This window comes from Babylonia areolata, chromosome 14 (genome assembly GCF_041734735.1).
Source record: "Babylonia areolata isolate BAREFJ2019XMU chromosome 14, ASM4173473v1, whole genome shotgun sequence".
In the NCBI taxonomy this organism is placed as follows: Eukaryota; Metazoa; Mollusca; class Gastropoda; order Neogastropoda; family Buccinidae; genus Babylonia; species Babylonia areolata.
This window is the reverse complement of record NC_134889.1, coordinates 27,583,580-27,602,875: the sequence shown is the minus strand read 5'-3', so window position 1 is coordinate 27,602,875 and position 19,296 is coordinate 27,583,580. Positions and strand designations below refer to the sequence as shown.

The following is a 19,296-nucleotide window of genomic DNA, read 5'->3' as shown; positions in this document are numbered from 1 at the left end:
TCTTTTTTTTAATACCTGTTACATTTCTTGATTTAATCAACTGACATGACCTCTTTTAATTGTTCTCTCTAACTTATGTTTCAAATTATAATGCATATGTTTGTGTGGGGATGTTTGAGTGAATGTTTTTAGCGCTATTGTAAAGCGCTGGGCAGGACACGTTGTCCGCATGACAGACAGCAGGATCCCGAAGATGATGTTGTATGGCCAGCTGAAGGAAGGCCACCGCGAACCTAGAAGACCCTGCAAACGCTTCAAGGACACCTTGAAGACAAACCTCAAAGCCTGTGACATAGACATCGCTTCCTGGGAAACTGATGCCCTTGACCGCTGTCGGTGGAGCATGCTGTGCTCTAGTGGCATAAAGACGTTTGAAAACAAGAGAATGCTGGCCATTAAGGAGAAGCGTGAGCGAAGGAAGCAGGGCTCAACTTCTGGAGACGTTTTCCCTTGCAACACCTGTGGGAAGTGCTGCGCAACCAGAATCGGCCTCTTCTCCCATATGAGGACACACACCGACAGATAAGCCTGCCTGCCTACTGATCCGTCGGACAGACGGGAGACTCCATCATCAAAGCGTATAGAGCTTCAAGAATATGCGCTATAGCAAGAAGTCTTAATAAATAAATAAATGTGGTGCAGCTCATTGAGAATGAAAGTGAAACGAAAACCGGAAAGTCAGACACACAGAAAGAAAGAATTTTTCCCGCCCCAACTGTCTGTAGACAAAGAAAGAGAGCTCGCCTTCCGCTCCGTTCACTACAGGTCTGCCTGCGTCACCACACAGCCAGACAACATGGCGGAGAAATAATTATTCCTTGCACAAAACACAGGGTAGCAGGCTAGATCTTCGCTGCACAGGGATCAGATAGCAGAACGATCGTTCTGGGTTGTCAAACTGCCACCATTGTATTCACTTTCGATACTCCGCTTGTCTTGCGGCCTCGTTTTGGTGAAGTGCCAAACTGCATTGACAAAAAAACGACAAGTCAATACTCAGGCCCATAGAATCTCTTTCCTCCAGTTTTGATGTCAGTATTTGCGCTCTCCCTCCCCACTTAAAGAAATGAATACAATAATGTATGCATATAATCAATACAGAGCCGTAATAACACGATATCTAATAGTTTTGGTTAGCTTTATCAAAGAACCAAAAAGTTTAACTTTATTGTTGAAGTATATTATTTGCATGACACACGTACTGCCGCCTTTAAATGTATGGCAGTGTATTCTTTGTGGGCCTGAGCGTTGACTTTTTTACGTTTGTTTAAAACCTGGTGGTTGTCAAAACAAACACAGACGCCATCACTGACAGCAGGATGGAGAAAGTGTTAGGACGTGTGTGCAAGTGATAAGCGTACAATAATGAGGAATGTTTTTCATTCGACATGAAAGTGGAACGAATTATTATTTTTGTTATGAACAGTAGTTGTGCAGTTGGAAGGTTACAGTACACTAAAAAAAAGTAGTCTAGCTTACCGACGGTTTGTGTTTTTCGTCCTGAAATGAATCTCCCTTCGCCATGTTGTCTGAGTGAGCGGCGGTTTTGACCTGCTGGTGGAGGGTGAGTTTTTACAGTTGTTTGTGCAGTTGTCAGTTAAAGATTGAAAGGTCAAAGTTCCGATAACTTTTTACGGCCATAGGGGTGGTGAATTCACATCCACTGTGCCTGGGAGGAGGGGGGTGGGGGGTGTATGTGTGAATGTCTGTCTGCATGTATCACATTAATTTTATTTTTGCTCATTTATCATCTTTTTTGTTTGTTTGTTTGTTTGTAATATTATTATTATTAGTAGTAGTATTTTATGTATTTATCTATTATTATTTATATATTTGTTTTATTTTATTTATTTTTTGTTATTTTTATTTATTTATTTATTTATTTATTTATTTAATTCTATTTTATTTTTCTTCTCGAGGCCTGACTAAGCACGTTGGGTTACGCTGCTGGTCAGGCATCTGCTTGGCAGATGTGGTGTAGCGTATATGGATTTGACCAAACGCAGTGACGCCTCCTTGAGCTACTGATACTGATACTGACACAGTGTCTTGGGCTCGGCAATAAGAAGGCAGGACCCAAACCGTATTTTAAGCTTCATCAAACCCCTGGCTCCAGTCAGGTATTGATTGATATGGATACTTACATAGCGACTATCCTCGGTCAGGGACCAAGCTCTAAGCGCTTTACAAACAGGGGGTCATTTGCACAACAGGCTGCATACCTGGGTAGAGCCGACTGACGGCTGCCATTGGGCGCTCATCATTCGTTTCCTGTGTCATTCAATCAGATTTCAGGCACGCACACATACACACTCAGACAAACATGTAACATTTAACATTTTACGTGTATGACAGTTTTGTTTATTTACCCCGCTATGCAGGCAACCATACTCCGTTTTCGGGGGTTTTGCATGCTGGGTATGTTCTTGTTTCCATAACCCACCGAACGCTGACATGGATTACAGGATCTTTAACGTGCGTATTTGATCTGCTTGCGTATACACATGAAGGGGGTTCAGGCACTGCCAGGTCTGCAGATACGTTGACCTGGGAGATCGGAAAAAGCGCCACCGAGATTCGAACCCGTGACCCTCAGATTGAAAGTCCTATGCTTTAACCATTCGGCTATTGCGCTGGAGTGGGAAAAGTCGGAGTACTTGTGACCAATGGATCAAAGATCCAACGCCCAGCTGATTCTGCTGGAAGTGCTGTTGTTACTGACATGAATATCTAGCGAGGCAACAGACTGGGTAGAGAAATCAAATAATAATAATAATGGTATTTATGTACAGCTGAATCTTGTGCAGAGACTTCTTCTTCTTCTGCGTTCACTCGTATGCACACGAGTGGGCTTTTACGTGTATGACCGTTTTTACCCCGCCATGTAGGCAGCCATACTCCGTTTTCGGGGGTGTGCATGCTGGTATGTTCTTGTTTCCATAAACCACCGAACGCTGACATGGATTACAGGATCTTTAACGTGCGTATTTGATCTTCTGCTTGCATATACACACGAAGGGGGTTCAGGCACTAGCAGGTCTACACATATGTTGAGCTGAGAGATCGTAAAAATCTCCACCCTTTACCCACCAGGCGCCGTGGATTCGAACCCAGGACCCTCAGATTGACAGTCCAACGCTTTAACCACTCGGCTATTGCGCCCGTCCTTGTGCAGAGACGAATCGAAGCGCTTTCGCACCAGTCATTCACACGCAATGATCAGTTCCTTTAATGTTGTTGTTGATGACGTTATGATATATTCAACCCGTCTCTGCTGCATTTGTTATATTTCGTTAAGAAATGTATACAGAGGTAGATAGATAGGTAGATAGATAGATAGATGGACGGATAGATAGATAGATTGCCTATGGGCGCGCGCGCGCACGCACGCACACACACACACACACACACACACACACACACACACACACACACACACACAATGTATGGGCAAAGTAATGCAGCATATTAATTCAAGTACTGAATGTTAAAACGAAAAAGGAAAGAAGAGCAGCCTGCTCTAAAGGAGATTATTTTTAGATTTATCTCAAAGGCCACAAAACCAGTTCGCTGCGTGTATCCAGTGTCTACATATTTGAATAGGTTTTATCAGAGGGACAAGGTGTGCAGAGACCCTACTTGTTTGTGTTGGGCCTGACGGCAGTGTGGCTTGCTCCGCCTTTGAAATCATGTGTCGTCATGCACGTCATGGTAACTGCATGTGGAATGAGGGGTGAAATGGCCGAGTCATTAGAGCGCTGAATTCCCTCCCGAGGTGCCCTTGTTCGATCCCCGGTTTCAGCACACCTTGGGGGTGAAGGGTGGAGATTTTTCCTATCTCCCAGGTCAGTATATGTGCAGACCTGCTCGTGCCTGAACCAACTTCGTGTGTACACACATGCAGAAGATCAAATACGTACATTGATGATCCTGTAATCCATGTCAGCATTCGGTGGGTCATAGAAAAAAAGAACGTGCCCAGCATGTACATCTCTGAAAACCAAGTATGGTTGCCTAGATGGCGGGATAAGAATGGTCATAGGCCTACATGTAAATGTTTATTTGTACGAATACAAATGAACACAGGAGTTGCAGCCAACCAGTGCAGAACAATAAGAAAGAAAGGTTTTGTGAAATGTGTGACTGAAGTGTGCTGGCCAGCACAAGGCATTCAAAATTAATGAGCATACAGGTTTTCAGGGGCATATTTTCTCTGTATCAACTCACAAACATAATTATGCACACAGAGAACAACACAACGCAATGATAAATCATGACACCATTGCTGAACACAGTGAGTCAGTCTTGATTCTGGTGATCAGAACTTATTATAACTCTCCAGTCTCTGTCTCTATCTCTCTGCGTTTTTGTTGTTGTTTTTTTCTTTCTGTCTCTCTTCCCTTCTTCCCCCCTCTCTTTCTGTATACACACACACATACACACACATACACGCACACACACACACACACATATATATATATACATGTGTGTGTGTGTGTGTGTGTGTGTGTGTGTGTGTGTGTGTGTGTGTGTGTTTGTCTGTCTGTCTGTCTGTCTGTCTGTTTGTCTCTGCCTGTCTGTGTGTCTGTGCACATGAGCATGAATGTTATGTTTATGTATGTTTGTGTGTAATTTCTGTTGTCTTCGCAGACAGCCTTTATCTGCTTTTACTTGCAGGAGGTCTGAAAGATACATACCGCCATGTCGTCAACTCCCGCTGTGTCACCCTGTGACATGGACAGTCATGTGGACAGTGCTGTACAGGGAAGGGACTGGACAGTCCTTCATCAGCTGATGGAGTCAGGTCAGCTGACTGACCAGCAGACAGCAAGGGTCATTGTGGAAGTGACCAAGCACGGTGATGGTCAGCAGTTCTCACAACACGTCTTACCTTTCTGCAGCAGAGCACAGTTGGATTCTGCAATGACAGAGCTGATCTCTGCAGGCCTCTGGGTACATGTCTACAATCTGTCACTTTATGTTGGACAGGAACATTCCAAATGGCAAGTTGGTCTGGTCTCCCTGGACAATCATCTCATTGCATTAGTTGCTGAAGGAAAGTGGAAAGAACTTGGTGCACTTGTACAGAATGATACTCGTGTCTCAGCTGCCCAGAAACAGTGGGCAATGCTGCAAGCCTGCCAGCGTGCATCGGAGTTTGAGATCATAGAGAACGTTCTTCCACAATGCGATGACGAGGATTTGGACCGTGTTCTGAAAAAATTGGTGTCACGTGGTTTGTGGTTGGCTGTGGGATCTCTGTTCAGACAGCGACCTGCACTTAGTGAGACTCAAAAAGTGTGGGCCATTGAAAAAGTTGCAAGGGAAGCAAGAGAGTGGGAGTTTGACTCATTTTTTCACAACTGCACAAAAGACCAGCTGGTCTCTGTGTCCAAACTGCTTGTGGCACGGCAACTGTGGTGGGTCTTCAGTCTGCTGCTGAAGAAAGATTCCCATATATTTTCAGAAGAAGCCCATATGTTTTCACAGTGCATATTACCAGCATTTGAAAATACAGACATTGACTTGTTCATGAGCTATCTCTTGTCTGTTGGTGACTGGGAGAGAGTCCAGAAATTGCTGAGGATTGTTCAGGCAAGGAAAACCCAGTGGAAAATTGGAGATGTCATTATCCAAGGAGAACAGATTTTGTGGGCTTCTCAAGAGCAGTGGAGAAAACTAACCACTTCTATACGCGATGCTTCAGTGCTGGCATGGGTTATAGAGGTTGCCACCATGAGAGGAAGATGTAATGAAATAATGGAAATTATTGTGGACTTATGTCAGATTTCCCTGACACCATTTGCCTTAAACATTCTTGTTAACCAGGGCTACATAGGTAATGCTGTCAGACTGTTGTTTCGCTTTGTGCGTGAGACAATGACAACAGATCATCAGGAAGAGGAGTTTTGGAAACTTTTGAAAAACTGTTGCTTTGGTTTGAAGAGAGGCACTGAAGTCTTCACCAAAGTACGAGAAGAACAATTTGAGGAAATACGGAAATGGTTCTCCATTAATGAGCTGAAAAACATATTCTTCACCTCAGCTGTCAGCATAATCACACAGTCGTTGTGTGGTCACCTTGATACATCAACGGAGCCTATGTCTGCTGAAGTTCATGTGGAGGAGACACTTGAAAAGATTCTGAGAGAAATGAGATCAGATTCATCTAGTTTGCCTCAAAGTATACATCGCCTTTGTCCGGAATTTAAGGTTGCTTCAACAAACAACAGCACTTTTAATCCTGTCTTTGCTCTGTTGTTTGTTCGCGCAGCCATGAGACACATGAACAGTCCACAACGTTGGCCACATGACTTAGAACCTTTCTTATCCATTCTGACCACAGTTCCGGTAGTGCCAGGAATACAGAGAGAAGCCCTGAAAATCACGCTGAAAGAAAGGAAATGGCAGATTATCTCCCTGGCAGATTTGACATACGTGGGGGAACAAGTGCGGAGGATGTTGTTCTCCTCAGCTGTGCAGTGGAAGCAATGGGATCTTGTCAAACAGTGGGCAGACCACACCCTGAGTGACGATCAGCGGAACTGGGCTCTGGAAAAAGCCTGCAAGGAAAAACAGTGGGATGTCTGTCTTCGGCTGGCAGAACATGGACTGACAGAAGATGAAGTGACACGTGTCCATTTCCTTGTTGCCATGAATGCAGACTGGGAAGTTGTCCTCGACCTGTACAAAGACGAATCTGATGTCAGTGAAGTCAACAAGCTCCTGTCCAAGGGAAATCATCAAATGGTAAAAGTTGGTGAGAAGCAAGAACAAGAGCAAAATCAAAGAGTATTGGAAATGGCAAATCTGGAAGATGAACTGAAATCCAGAATGGTGTTGTTTGAAACGTTGGAGTCAGCTGTGGCACAAGGTGACTGGCAGGTTGTTGTGTTCACCGTTCGACAGAGACCGACGGCGGACAATGTGAGCAGGGCCCTGAAAGCAGCAGTGGCCAGTAAAGCCTGGTCTGTGGTGACTGAGCTGATCAGAATGGGAATCCAGACATTTGATCAACACCCCTCCTTTCTAGAGGTAGTCAGAAACCAGCAATGGGGCGTGTGTAGAGTGATGATTGAACAAGGACTGAACACTGATCAATACATGGACGCTATTCCCACACTGATGGAACAGAACCAGTGGATTCTGGTTGGCAAGATGATGGCCTATATAGATGATGATGCAGTCAGATGGCACACCATGCAGTGTGCCTTGCAGAGGAAAGAAGGAAGTGTGGTCAGTCAGTGCATCCTGGGCATGACACAAGAGCTGTCCATCCAGGAAAGAGAGGACCTGTTCCACACAGCTGTCATCACTGACACCTTGCAGGCAGTCACACCACTGGTGACAGAGAAGGACGACACAGGTGTGCGGCATCGTGACATTGCTTTAGAGCAGGCTGTCAGTCAACAACAGTGGGGCATTGTGGACCTCTGTGTGCATCACCATGCTGACATCAACATGCCTGATGAAAAAGGAGATTCACTAATACAAAGGGCAGCACAGAGGGAAGACTGGGACACAGTGATGGCTTTAGCCAAGAGAGGAGGAGACCCTTCTCGGCTGGACAGTACCGGGATGTCAGTGCTTCATCAGGCCATCAGAGGAGAAGAATGGACGTGTGTGGAATCATTGATCATCTTGTGTAGCACCCTTTACCTGTCTGCCACACACAGTGGTGAACAACGCACTGCTCTTGAGATGCTGATTGACGCAGGTCGGGAAGACATTATTCAGGATGCATTGTCACGGAAAACATACCAATGGACAGGGGTGAATAGGTGGGGAGAAACTGCTCTCCACGTGATGTGTCTGTGTGGCATGCACAATGACATTTGCCCATTCTTGGGTGAGGGAGTTAATCCTCTATCTGTCACGCACGGGTGTCATTCAGTATTGTCATATGCAGTGATGTCACGTGCACAGCCCACCCAAATGGTGTCAGAGTGCATTTCTCTTGGTTTCAGCACACACCAGCCACACATCACCCAAACCATGCAAACACAAGACGAATCGTTTCTGTCACCCGTGCAACTGTCTGTAATGCGTGGTCTGCCTGGGATAACACGGATGCTGTATGAATCAGGATCCTGTTCCTTCAGGGAACTGTTCCTCGCCCTGCCAAAGCTCCTCACCCTCACCAATGAGCGCAGTGTCAGAAAATGGACCCTGTACAAGGAGTTTTTGAGGCAAATTGTAAAGATCAACATACAAACTAAAAAACACCTGACAGCTGAAGCGCCGAAGCGCCTGATCAAGAGAGCAGCTCGATACCTGATAGAGGTATCCACCACACCACGCAGTCTGAAGTCCATGTGCCGCCTGGTGATTTCTCACTCCCTGAAGATCAGTCCTGCCCGGGACAGAGATGTCTCCCAGCTTCCCATTCCCCAACCCTTGAAGAATTACGTCTCATTTTCTGATCTCTTGCATGCAGACAGTAGTTCTGACATTGCTGGAGAAAATGATGGTTCCGACAGTGATGGAGAAGAGAACAGCTCTGGTTCCTGGTCTGACTCCTACAGTTCTGACGACTATAACCAGTGGTATTCAGATGATGAAAATGACTGGTCTCACTCCTACAGTTCTGACGACTATTACCAGAGGTATTCAGATGAAAATAAGATTGACTACTGGTATTGGTCTGATGATTGAGAGTGTCAGGCGAACAGTAGAGAGTGGACTGCAACACGTTCTGGAGGAACAAGGTTTTACCCATTAAAGACAAGATTTCTCAAGACTTCTCTATTGTTCTCAGCTAAGATATCTATCACACGTTGTAAAGTCAGGGGTGGAAGAATTTATCGAGTTGAAAAAGAGTTTTTGTTCACTTTGAAGTAAAAGTGCACCAGTCCACATAAAGCTGTTGGAGCTGCGCTGTAAAACCTGAAGCGAAATACGCATCTGGAGCCCACTTGGGTACACTGCACTGATGACTGAATTTTTAGAGCACAAATTCTGATGATTTTATATATGATATATCATATGGTATTCATTAATGATGTAACTCATTTTATTTATTTTTGCTTTTGCAGCAGCTTCCGTTACACAGAAACTATTTCCTCACTTTGTCATCAGGTTTATCTTGCTCTGTGACAGTGACATTGCTTTGACAGGAAATATTTTGTCCACATACTATTGATGTATTATGGGCTGGTTTATGCACTGTTTTGATATCAGTTGTGTCGATGCGACCATCGTGACGCCTGTTGATTTCATTTCATATCAGTTTGTCAAATAGTGACATCTGTTAACCTGGTTTATTGTGAACATTACAGTATTTTCCCCTCTTTGTATATGTTCTATTGTTTATTATACAGTTGTCTGGTGTCTATTATTTCAAGTGTGTGTGTGTGTGTGTGTGTGTGTGTGTGTGTGTGTGTGTGTGTGTAATATAATCACACACAGACACACACACACACAAACACACACACAAACACACACACAAACACACACACACACACACACACATATATATATATGTATATATATATATATAATGGAAATCCCATTGATGTTCATGACACTGAGACATAGAATTACATTGCTTCCATCATCAAGTATTCATGAGTACATAACATACTACTGGCAAAAAGACACTGTTACATTTATCAATATCAGATGCACCTGACATTGCTTTCATGTGAAATATGTCTTTGCTCCTTGTACTATAGTTCTTGTCTTCTCTTTATTTGAATTTGCATTGTTAGTGGCCATTATTCTGCCGTCTATCTTTCGCAATTGCAGCGCTACTAACATTTTTCATGGCGGGTATGAATTATCATTTCTAGATGTCAAAACAAACTAGGTATTTAACGGGGAACTTCGCTTTCGTTGCATTGTTTTATTGTTATTTGGAAGTTCCATTTTCTAACGCACACTAGGTGTTATATCACACATTTCTGAATGTTTGATCGCGACGTGCTCTGAACCAACTGTACTCTGTCGTTTTATTATAAAGGTGTCCTCAGAAGCATACATACTTTGCATTGCTTTCGTGTCACCCTTATATGGTATAAATAGTTGTGTTGAATTAACTTTTGTGTAAAATACATCTCTGTGTGAAACGTACATATTTTTGAACAGTGGTGTATAGTTTTGATACGAAGTATGTAAATCCTTTTCTGATATTGAGTATATATGTGCGAATAATAGTGATATCAGATGCGTTTGTGCATTGTAGATGTCAGGACTTGACTCTTCTTTTGGATTTCGTCGGACTGTTGTGATGTCCTCTTTGTGATGTTGATCAGTGAACATGGACTGTTGTGTTGATGTGTTCTTTGTGATGTTGATCAGTGAACATGGACTGTTGTGTTGATGTGTTCTTTGTGATGTTGATCAGTGAACATGGACTGTTGTGTTGATGTGTTCTTTGTGAGGTTGATCAGTGAACATGGACTGTTGTGTTGATGTGTTCTTTGTGATGTTGATCAGTGAACATGGACTGTTGTTGTGATGTCCTCTTTGTGAGGTTGATCAGTGAACATGGAATGTTGTGTTGATGTGTTCTTTGTGATGTTGATCAGTGAACATGGAATGTTGTGTTGATGTGTTCTTTGTGAGGTTGATCAGTGAACACGAACTGTTGTGCTCCTCTTTCTGATGTTGATCAGTGAACATAACTGTTGTGTTGATGTGTTCTTTGTGATGTTGATCAGTGAACACGGACTGTTGTGGTGATGTGTTCTTTGTGAGGTTGATCAATGAACAGTTCTTTTTGATGTTGATCAGTGAACATGGACTATTGTGTTGATGTGTTCTTTGTGAGGTTGATCAGTGAACATGGACTATTGTGTTGATGTGTTCTTTGTGAGGTTGATCAGTGAACACGGACTGTTGTGGTGATGTGTTCTTTGTGAGGTTGATCAATGAACAGTTCTTTTTGATGTTGATCAGTGAACATGGACTATTGTGTTGATGTGTTCTTTGTGAGGTTGATCAGTGAACATGGACTGTTGTGTTGATGTGTTCTTTGTGAGGTTGGTCAGTGAACATGGACTGTTGTGTTGATGTGTTCTTTGTGATGTTGATCAGTGAACATGGACTGTTGTGTTGATGTGTTCTTTGTGATGTTGATCAGTGAACATGGACTGTTGTGTTGATGTGTTCTTTGTGATGTTGATCAGTGAACATGGACTGTTGTGGTGATGTGTTCTTTGTGATGTTGATCAGTGAACATGGACTGTTGTGGTGATGTGCTCTTTTGATGTTGATAAGTGAACAGCTCTTTGTGATGTTGATAAATGAACAGCTCTTTGTGAGGTTGATCAGTGGACACAGACTGTTGTGGTGATGTGCTCTTTTGATGTTGATAAGTGAACAGCTCTTTGTGATGTTGATCAGTGAACAGCTCTTTGCGATGTTGATCAATGAACAGCTCTTTGTGATGTTGATCAGTGAACATGGACTGTTGTGGTGATGTGCTCTTTGTGAGGTTGATCAGTGAACACGGACTGTTCTGGTGATGTGCTCTTTGTGATGTTGATCAGTGAACACGGACTGTTGTGGTGATGTGCTCTTTGTGATGTTGATCAGTGAACAGCTCTTTGTGATGTTGATCAGTGAACAGCTCTTTGTGAGGTTGATCAGTGAACATGGACTGTTGTGGTGATGTGCTCTTTGTGAGGTTGATCAGTGAACAGCTCTTTGTGAGGTTGATCAGTGAACAGCTCTTTGTGAGGTTGATCAGTGAACAGCTCTTTGTGATGTTGATCAGTGAACAGCTCTTTGTGAGGTTGATCAGTGAACAGCTCTTTGTCATGTTGATCAGTGAACAGCTCTTTGTCATGTTGATCAGTGGACAGCTCTTCGTGATGTTGATCAGTGAACATTTCTTTGTGAGGTTGATCAGTGAACAGCTCTTTGTGATGTTGATCAGTGAACATGGACTGTTGTGGTGATGTGCTCTTTGTGATGTTGATCAGTGAGCAGCTCTTTGTGAGGTTGATCAGTGGACGCAAGTGGACGGCACATGAAATTGACTGACTCTTCCCGGATTTCTTGAATTCCTCGGACTGTTGAAGTGTTTTGGTGTTTTGCTGTTTATGACGTTGATGGGTGGACAGGAATGGACAACGCACTCACGTAGTGAACATTGCTGTGTATCTGTATTTATATTATATAGTTAAATGTAAAATTGAGAAAATCTAATGTGGCTAATGTGATACAAATTCTCAAGCAATCATTTATTGTCTTTATGAACATAAAAGTTGTTGTGTGAAGTGATACAGGAGTGAATAGGCTGCATGTGAACATAACCTACTGTAGATTGAACAACAATAAGTCAATCGTTCTGTACAGTTTTCATGTCATAATTTATGCTTATTTACCTTTGCTGTTTCATTTTGAGTTGTGTGATGTATATGCATTGAGATGAAAATGGATGAGATTATTTTCGAAATGGAATATTATGCTTTACGTATTGAGTCTGGAAATTTGTTAAAAATATGATTTATTTTGTGTCAGTTCTTTGAAATAATGTTTCTGACTATACATTTTAAATCACATCATATATTTTTTGCAGCATGGTAGGATGTTACGTTTTAAGTACCGAACCTGATTTTCAAGAATTTACAATGATGAATTCCAGTGGTGCTTCTCATTCTAAAATTGCGTTTCTTTATATCCATGTTATAATAGTTCATTTTTCATCTATTGCATGATAAATTACGTGCTTTGTTTATCTACTTTCATATTTCTATTTCATCTTGATATATTTTACTCCTTTTTTTCCTTTTTGTTCATCCTTTGACATTTGACATTCATGTGTGCATCAAACTAGGCTCTTGGCTAACAGACTGTGTGGTGTTAGTGACAAACCATTGAATGTACACGCCTTTTCCAATGGGTCTGATAAAAAAAAAATGTTTTGAATTGTATTGCATTGTATTGATACGTTCATGTACATCCTTTGGCGAGAGGCTGAGGTAAAAAATATGAACAAACCACCACCACCACCACCCTTTGCTCTGTTTCGTATGAATGATACCGATTATTCAGAAAAATAGTGAAGTGCACCAGCCACCATGGTGAAAGTGGTTAGCGTCAAAGAATGACGACTGTGAGGATGTGGGTTCAAGACCCAGCAGAGGTGAATGATGTCAGCCTGTGGCCGGCTTTCACCCAGAGTTGAGAGTGAATCGGACTCAAACTGGACGACTGGGACCACACAGTAGAGGATCATCCAATTGACGTCAGCGTCTTTGGGACTGTTGTTCAAATTTCCTGATCAACACTGCAGGTGTCAGTATCTCTCAGGCCTGGTTGACGCCTGGATGACTTATGAAAGAAAGTGTAGAGTTCAGACTTATCACGCAGTCACAATCATTGGGTTTCCATACCATAATGGTCATCATCCTCATCCTGACCGATATAGATACAGAAAGAAAATGTCCCAGATTCTGTGACCTTTTATACCATGCTCTCAAGCTGATCCAGTTTTGATCCCCCTCTACACTCATGCTCGCGGTGAGTTCCTGTTGAGGTCTTGGGTGTCGGCCGATTGACGAGGGACTGTCGTCGGAGGGATGCTGTGGCAGTCTCCACTCTGGAGTGGACACTCATTCAGTATGGTTCCCGCGAGCAAGCAATTTCTGTCGTCTGTAAGGGACTGGGCATGTGGTGTCGTTCATACGCTGAAGCAGGGCAGGCAGAACTGAACACCACCAAACTGACTTGGCAGCAGTATCGGATTTCTTCTGGTGTTCGGCATTCTGGCTAATTTTCAAGCCAAAATTGGTATCGACAACAGCATTTCCAGAGAAATGAAATATACCGTGGACAGATACACACACGCCCGCACGTGCGTGCACGGACAAGTGAAAGAGACTCACAGTTTTTCACACATGAGGCAAAAAAAACCTTCACCTCTGAAAGTATCAACTTTTGTCACGAAAAAATATATTTTGGCGCATTGTATATAGTCTTGTTCTTTGTCAGTTTTACATTTACAGAGGAAAGAATTTGTCTGGCACGAGTTTTCTTTGCTGTCGTGTTAAATGCGTTCAGAGATTTGAGACAGTTCTGAACGTGTCGTCGTTTGTCTGAATTAATCTGTGTATTCTTATGTAGTAAAGAGGCAGTGTAGGTAACTGACATTGCACCAAGCTTGCACACTCCACCCTTCGCCCAACACCAGCCCTCCTTCCCTCTCCACCCCGTCTCAATTTATACAATGCATTATATTGTTTTACTTTTTGCAACAACGGATTTCTCCGTGTGAAAAGTGGGTTTGGGGAGAATGAATCGCGCAGTGCAGAGCAACCTTCATTGTGTACTTGTTTCACTATTTAAGTGGAATTTTCCAGATTTTTCTAAGCGAAAGCTCTTTCGTAGCTGTGGGACCTTTACGTGCGCTGAGCATGCCACTTGCGGTGTTCAGTTCATCGTCCCATCCGGAAGACTAGCACACAGACCACCACTGAAGGCTGAGTGGAGGGGGCCGGGAGGGGGATTAGGAGGAGGTGGGGGGGGGGGTGTTATTAAAATCACGGTCCATGTATGGCACTCGAACCTGGGACAATTGCTTTTACACTTGTCTTGCCGTTCCACGTTGCTTGCAGAATAAAATGTACAAAATACTGAATGGTGCGTATCAGTTCTCTGTTTTTGTCTGTATTGAATGAAGTGGAGCCAAACTCTGGTTGTCTATCTCTGTTTTTCTATATTTGTCTTTCTTACCTCTCTGTTTCCCTCTCGCACCTGTTTCAACACACACACACACACACACACACACACACACACACACACACACACACACACACATGTCTATATTTAGAGAGGGGGGAGGGAGTGGTAAAGAGAGCCAGAAAAAGAGATGAGAGAAAGGAAAGAAAGACACATAGACTTATTTTCAGAGGAACAGAAAGGGGAAGACCAACACACACACACACACACACACACACACACACACACACACACACACACACAGAGAGAGAGAGAGAGAGAGATTCAAGATGGTTTATTCATGTATAGGCCTAGGCTCCTTATGAAGGGGAATGTGAACATTATTTTACAAGCAATACATCACGACACTGTGAGCATCAATAAACACAGTCAAACAAAAATATACCAGCATTACAGTTCAATGTGTAGAACAACAAAAGAAAAAACAAACAAATGAGTACAAACAGCGTTTTCACGAAGTAGCCGTTTCTCTGAATTTGAAAGCTTTGTATAAAAATAGTGAAAATTTGCGAACAACTTCAGGGGAAGTAGATGACATCAATAAGTTCAATTTAAACAACGTAGGTTTACTATAATATTTAGGCTGAATAAACTCCTCTCGAATGTTCCTTAAAGCTGGACAGCAAAGAACAAAGTGTATCTCATTTTCTTGTGATTCTTTACATAATGGACAGGTCAGATCACTGTCGTTACATGTTCTGTATCTGTTATGATGGACCGCTAATTCTGTAATACCTAATCTAAATCTTGTCGTCATATATTTTAAATGTCTATCCATATTCAACACTAAGTAAGGTTTCAGATCAGACACACTGCAAAAATTCTTATAGAAACTAAATCTTTCACTATTCTGAATATGATCCGACCACTTCTGCCATCTACAATCAATCAGACGTTGTCGAAACACACCGACAAACGCCTGGATGCTACCAACACCTTGGTTTAACCAAACAAATCCAAATCCATATTCAAACAAACAATATCGAATCTTAGTTACCCAGTTCACTCTGCCTCTAGCATCTAAATCATATAGCATATCATAAGCTTTGCGGGGTATTCTGTTATGATCCATTTGAAGTAATCTAAACCAATAACGTATACACCTTACTGCAGAAACTAGATATAACGGGTATCGATTCGTTTCACCATATACTAAGTCATTTGGCGTTTGCCTATCTACTCCTAAAAATCTCTTTAATGCAAAAGTGTGAACTGATTCACAGTGAACAGCAGCTTTGTCTAGACCCCACAATTCAGAGCCGTATTGCACAACAGGTTGCACTTGTGTGTCAAATAATTTGATAAATAAATCAAAGGAAACATTATTGAGCATATGCAACTTTTTCATAATACAAATCAATGCATTTTTGGCTCTACGTGCTAGATCTTTGCATGCCCCAACGAAACTCAAGCGTGTGGAGAAAAATATGCCCAGATATTTGTAAACATTGACAACTGGCATCAAACTACCATCATACACCCACCTTTCTCTGCTGCTCAAATAGCCACCCTTACGAAATACTATGATATTACTTTTCAACATATTAACTTTTAATTGGAGTGAAACTGCTACATGGTGAAGGTTGTTCAACTGTGTTTGTAAACCTATAACAGTTTCTGACATCAGAATAACATCATCAGCTAACAAAAGTATGAATAATTCAAAGGAATCAATCGGAAACAAAGCCCCATGTCTTCCATTATTAATTACTTGGATTGCTAATTCATTAATGAATAAAGAAAACAAAATCGGACTGCAGGCATCCCCCTGTCTAACTCCAGCTGTACAGTTAATGAATTCAGTCAGTTTAGCGCCACAGAGAACTCTAGATCTTACTACATTATACATGCTTTTTACACATTTGTAAAGTTTACCTCTAATACCATTCCTAAGTAAAACTGGCCACAGAAGATTACGATTAACAGAATCAAATGCCTTTTCGAAATCAATGAAAGCAACATACAACTTACGATTAAACGAAAACTGTTTCTGTACTAATGCAAGCAACGTAAACATGTGGTCTACAGTAGAGTATCCTTTTTTAAAACCGGCTTGGTGGTCACCTGTGATGTCATTTTCATCCACCCATTCTTGCAATCTCTTATTGATAATCATTCCATATAATTTACCACTTATGTCGCTTAGGGAAATACCTCTATAGTTATTGGGATTATTTACATCACCTTTCTTATAAATGGGCAAAATTATTGATTCTATCCAGTTAATGGGGTAAATACCCTTTTCAAATAATTTATTGAATAATTTAAGAAAGAAAGGAACTACATAATCAGTGCAATTCTTAAACAGTTCACCAATGATTCCATCAGGGCCAGCTGCTTTACCATTTTTAAGTTTCCTTATTGCCAACAGTACCTCTTCTTTAGATATTGGTCTATTCATGTATTGATCTGTGTCATCATCAAGTATATCATCATCATGTACAGCTTCATTTTCCACATTATCTACATTTGGTTGTAACAACTGCTGAAAATGTTTAAACCAAGTATCTATTTCAATGTTATGTCTAGGTTGTTTTCTTTTAAAAGAGAGTTTACTGATATTATTCCAAAATTCCTTTTGACAGTCTATAGAAGCTACAAGTTTATCTATTAAAGATCTATTAAATTCTTTCTTTTTTCTCTTTATCAAATGTTTATACTCTCTTCTCGCAATCAAATAAACATCCACGTCTTCTGTTTTTAATGTCCGTCGACTAATTCTTAACAAAGTCCTTACGTTTCTTTTACTCATGGTACACTCTTGATCAAACCAGTCATCACGTGCCTTCTTGTTATTGACACGCACACATTTTTTCATACATTCTGCACTTTCTTTTATACATTCATTAAACAATAACAATGCATCATTTACATCCACATCTACTAAATCTATTGCATTATCAATTTTAGTTCTCATTTCATCATTCCTTAGAGTATCACGAAACAAATCAGCATATTCCTCACACACACACACACACACACACACACACACACACACACACACACACACACACACACACACACACACACACATGTCTATATTTAGAGAGGGGGGAGTGGTAAAGAACCAGAAAAAGAGATGAGAGAAAGGAAAGAAAGACACATAGACTTATTTTCAGAGGAACAGAAAGGGGAAGACCAACACACACACACACACACACACACACACACACACACACACACACACACACAGAGAGAGAGAGAGAGAGAGAGAGAGAGAGAGAGACACACAATCACTCACTCACACCTCCACATCCCATCCACTAACGCCCCTACACTTACACACACAGTATACTAACACACACACACACACACACACACACACACACACACACACACACACACACACATTTACACCCCCTACCCCCACCTGTACACAACACACAATACACTTAGTGTACAAAGAAAGAACAGTGATGTGTGTCCAAGCACACTTCTAAATGTTATAACGTACCACCACCCAAGCATTCTTCTCAGTCGATAATCATTTTCGTAGAACTCCTCCAACAGGAACTTACATTCGGTTCGCACTTTTGCAGCTGCAAATCTTTATAGCGGGGGCCTGCTTTGTGTGTGTGTGTGCTGTGAGGAGTGTCAGACCCAAGGCTTGACTTCTCTCTAACCTGCACACTCTGCTGTTACGTCGTGTGTGAGTCTGTTTTTGTGTGAGTGTGTGTGTCTGTGCGTGCGTGCGTGTGTGTGTGTGTGTGTGTGTGAGAGAGAGAGTGTGTGTATCTGTGCGTGCGTGCATGTGTGTGTGTGTTTGTGTGTGTGTGTGTGTGTGTGTGTGTGTGTCTGTGTTTTTGTGCACACGTGAGTGTACTTGTGCGTTGTGTAGTTTCTCTCTCTCTCTTTGTGTGTGTGTGTGTGTGTCTGTGTGTGTGTGTGTGTGTGTGTGTGAGCATGCAGCACATCCTGGTGCAGTGTGTAGTTTCTATGATAAAGAGAGAGAGAGAGAGAGAGAGAGAGAGAGAGAGAGAGAGAGAGAAAGAGAGAGAGAGAGAGAGAGAGAGAGAGAGAGCACGCAGCGAATCCTTTCACTTCAGACAGATTCATCGAAACTGTTCACCACTGAGTATGATAATTACCATCACCATCCAATCAGACACCTGCACATTGCTACAAAATAATGGTCATCATTTGATTCACGGTGCTTCAGACCCGTTCTTCTCGTGACCGCTAATAACTCTGTTTTTGATTGTTTCGTATTGTTTCAATCAGCAGATGTGGTGTAGCATATATGGATTATATATACACATGCTTTAATGACACCTCCTTGAAACTGAAACCGAAACCGGACAAAAAGAAAGACAGACAGACAGAAAGAAAGAAAGAAAGAAAGAAAGAAAGAATGAAAGTTTCACTGTATGGGGATCAGATTGCAAAAACGAGTGTCCTGTTCTGCAGCTTCCTGTTGGCAAAGTGCAAACTGCGTCGACAAGTCAATACTCAGGCCCATAGAATCTCTTTTATCACGTTTTGATGTATTTGTGCTCTCCTCCCCCACTTAAAAACAAACAAACAAACAAACAAAAACACACACACACACACACACACACACACACACACACACACACACACACACACAAAATGTATGCATATATTCAA

General features: G+C 42.0%; 1 protein-coding gene across 5 annotated transcripts; it reads left to right on the top strand.

The window, feature by feature from the left end:
• Nucleotides 1-1,327: 1,327 nt before the first annotated feature.
• On the top strand, nt 1,328-14,571 carry LOC143289966 (uncharacterized). 5 transcript variants are annotated; one of them, XR_013056302.1, is made up of 4 exons: nt 1,328-1,564; nt 4,678-11,437; nt 11,584-11,629; nt 11,946-14,570. XR_013056302.1 is itself a non-coding variant. In XM_076599243.1 (2 exons), the coding sequence occupies exon 2, from the start codon at nt 4,702-4,704 to the stop codon at nt 8,653-8,655; it is 3,954 nt and encodes a 1,317-aa protein (XP_076455358.1). In that variant the 5' UTR covers nt 1,328-1,564; nt 4,678-4,701; the 3' UTR covers nt 8,656-14,571. The 5 variants fall into 5 exon arrangements, 1 of the variants encoding a protein (XP_076455358.1); XR_013056299.1 differs by having other exon boundaries at nt 11,584-14,571; XR_013056301.1 differs by having other exon boundaries at nt 4,678-11,629; nt 11,946-14,571.
• The last annotated feature ends 4,725 nt before the right edge of the window (nt 14,572-19,296 follow it).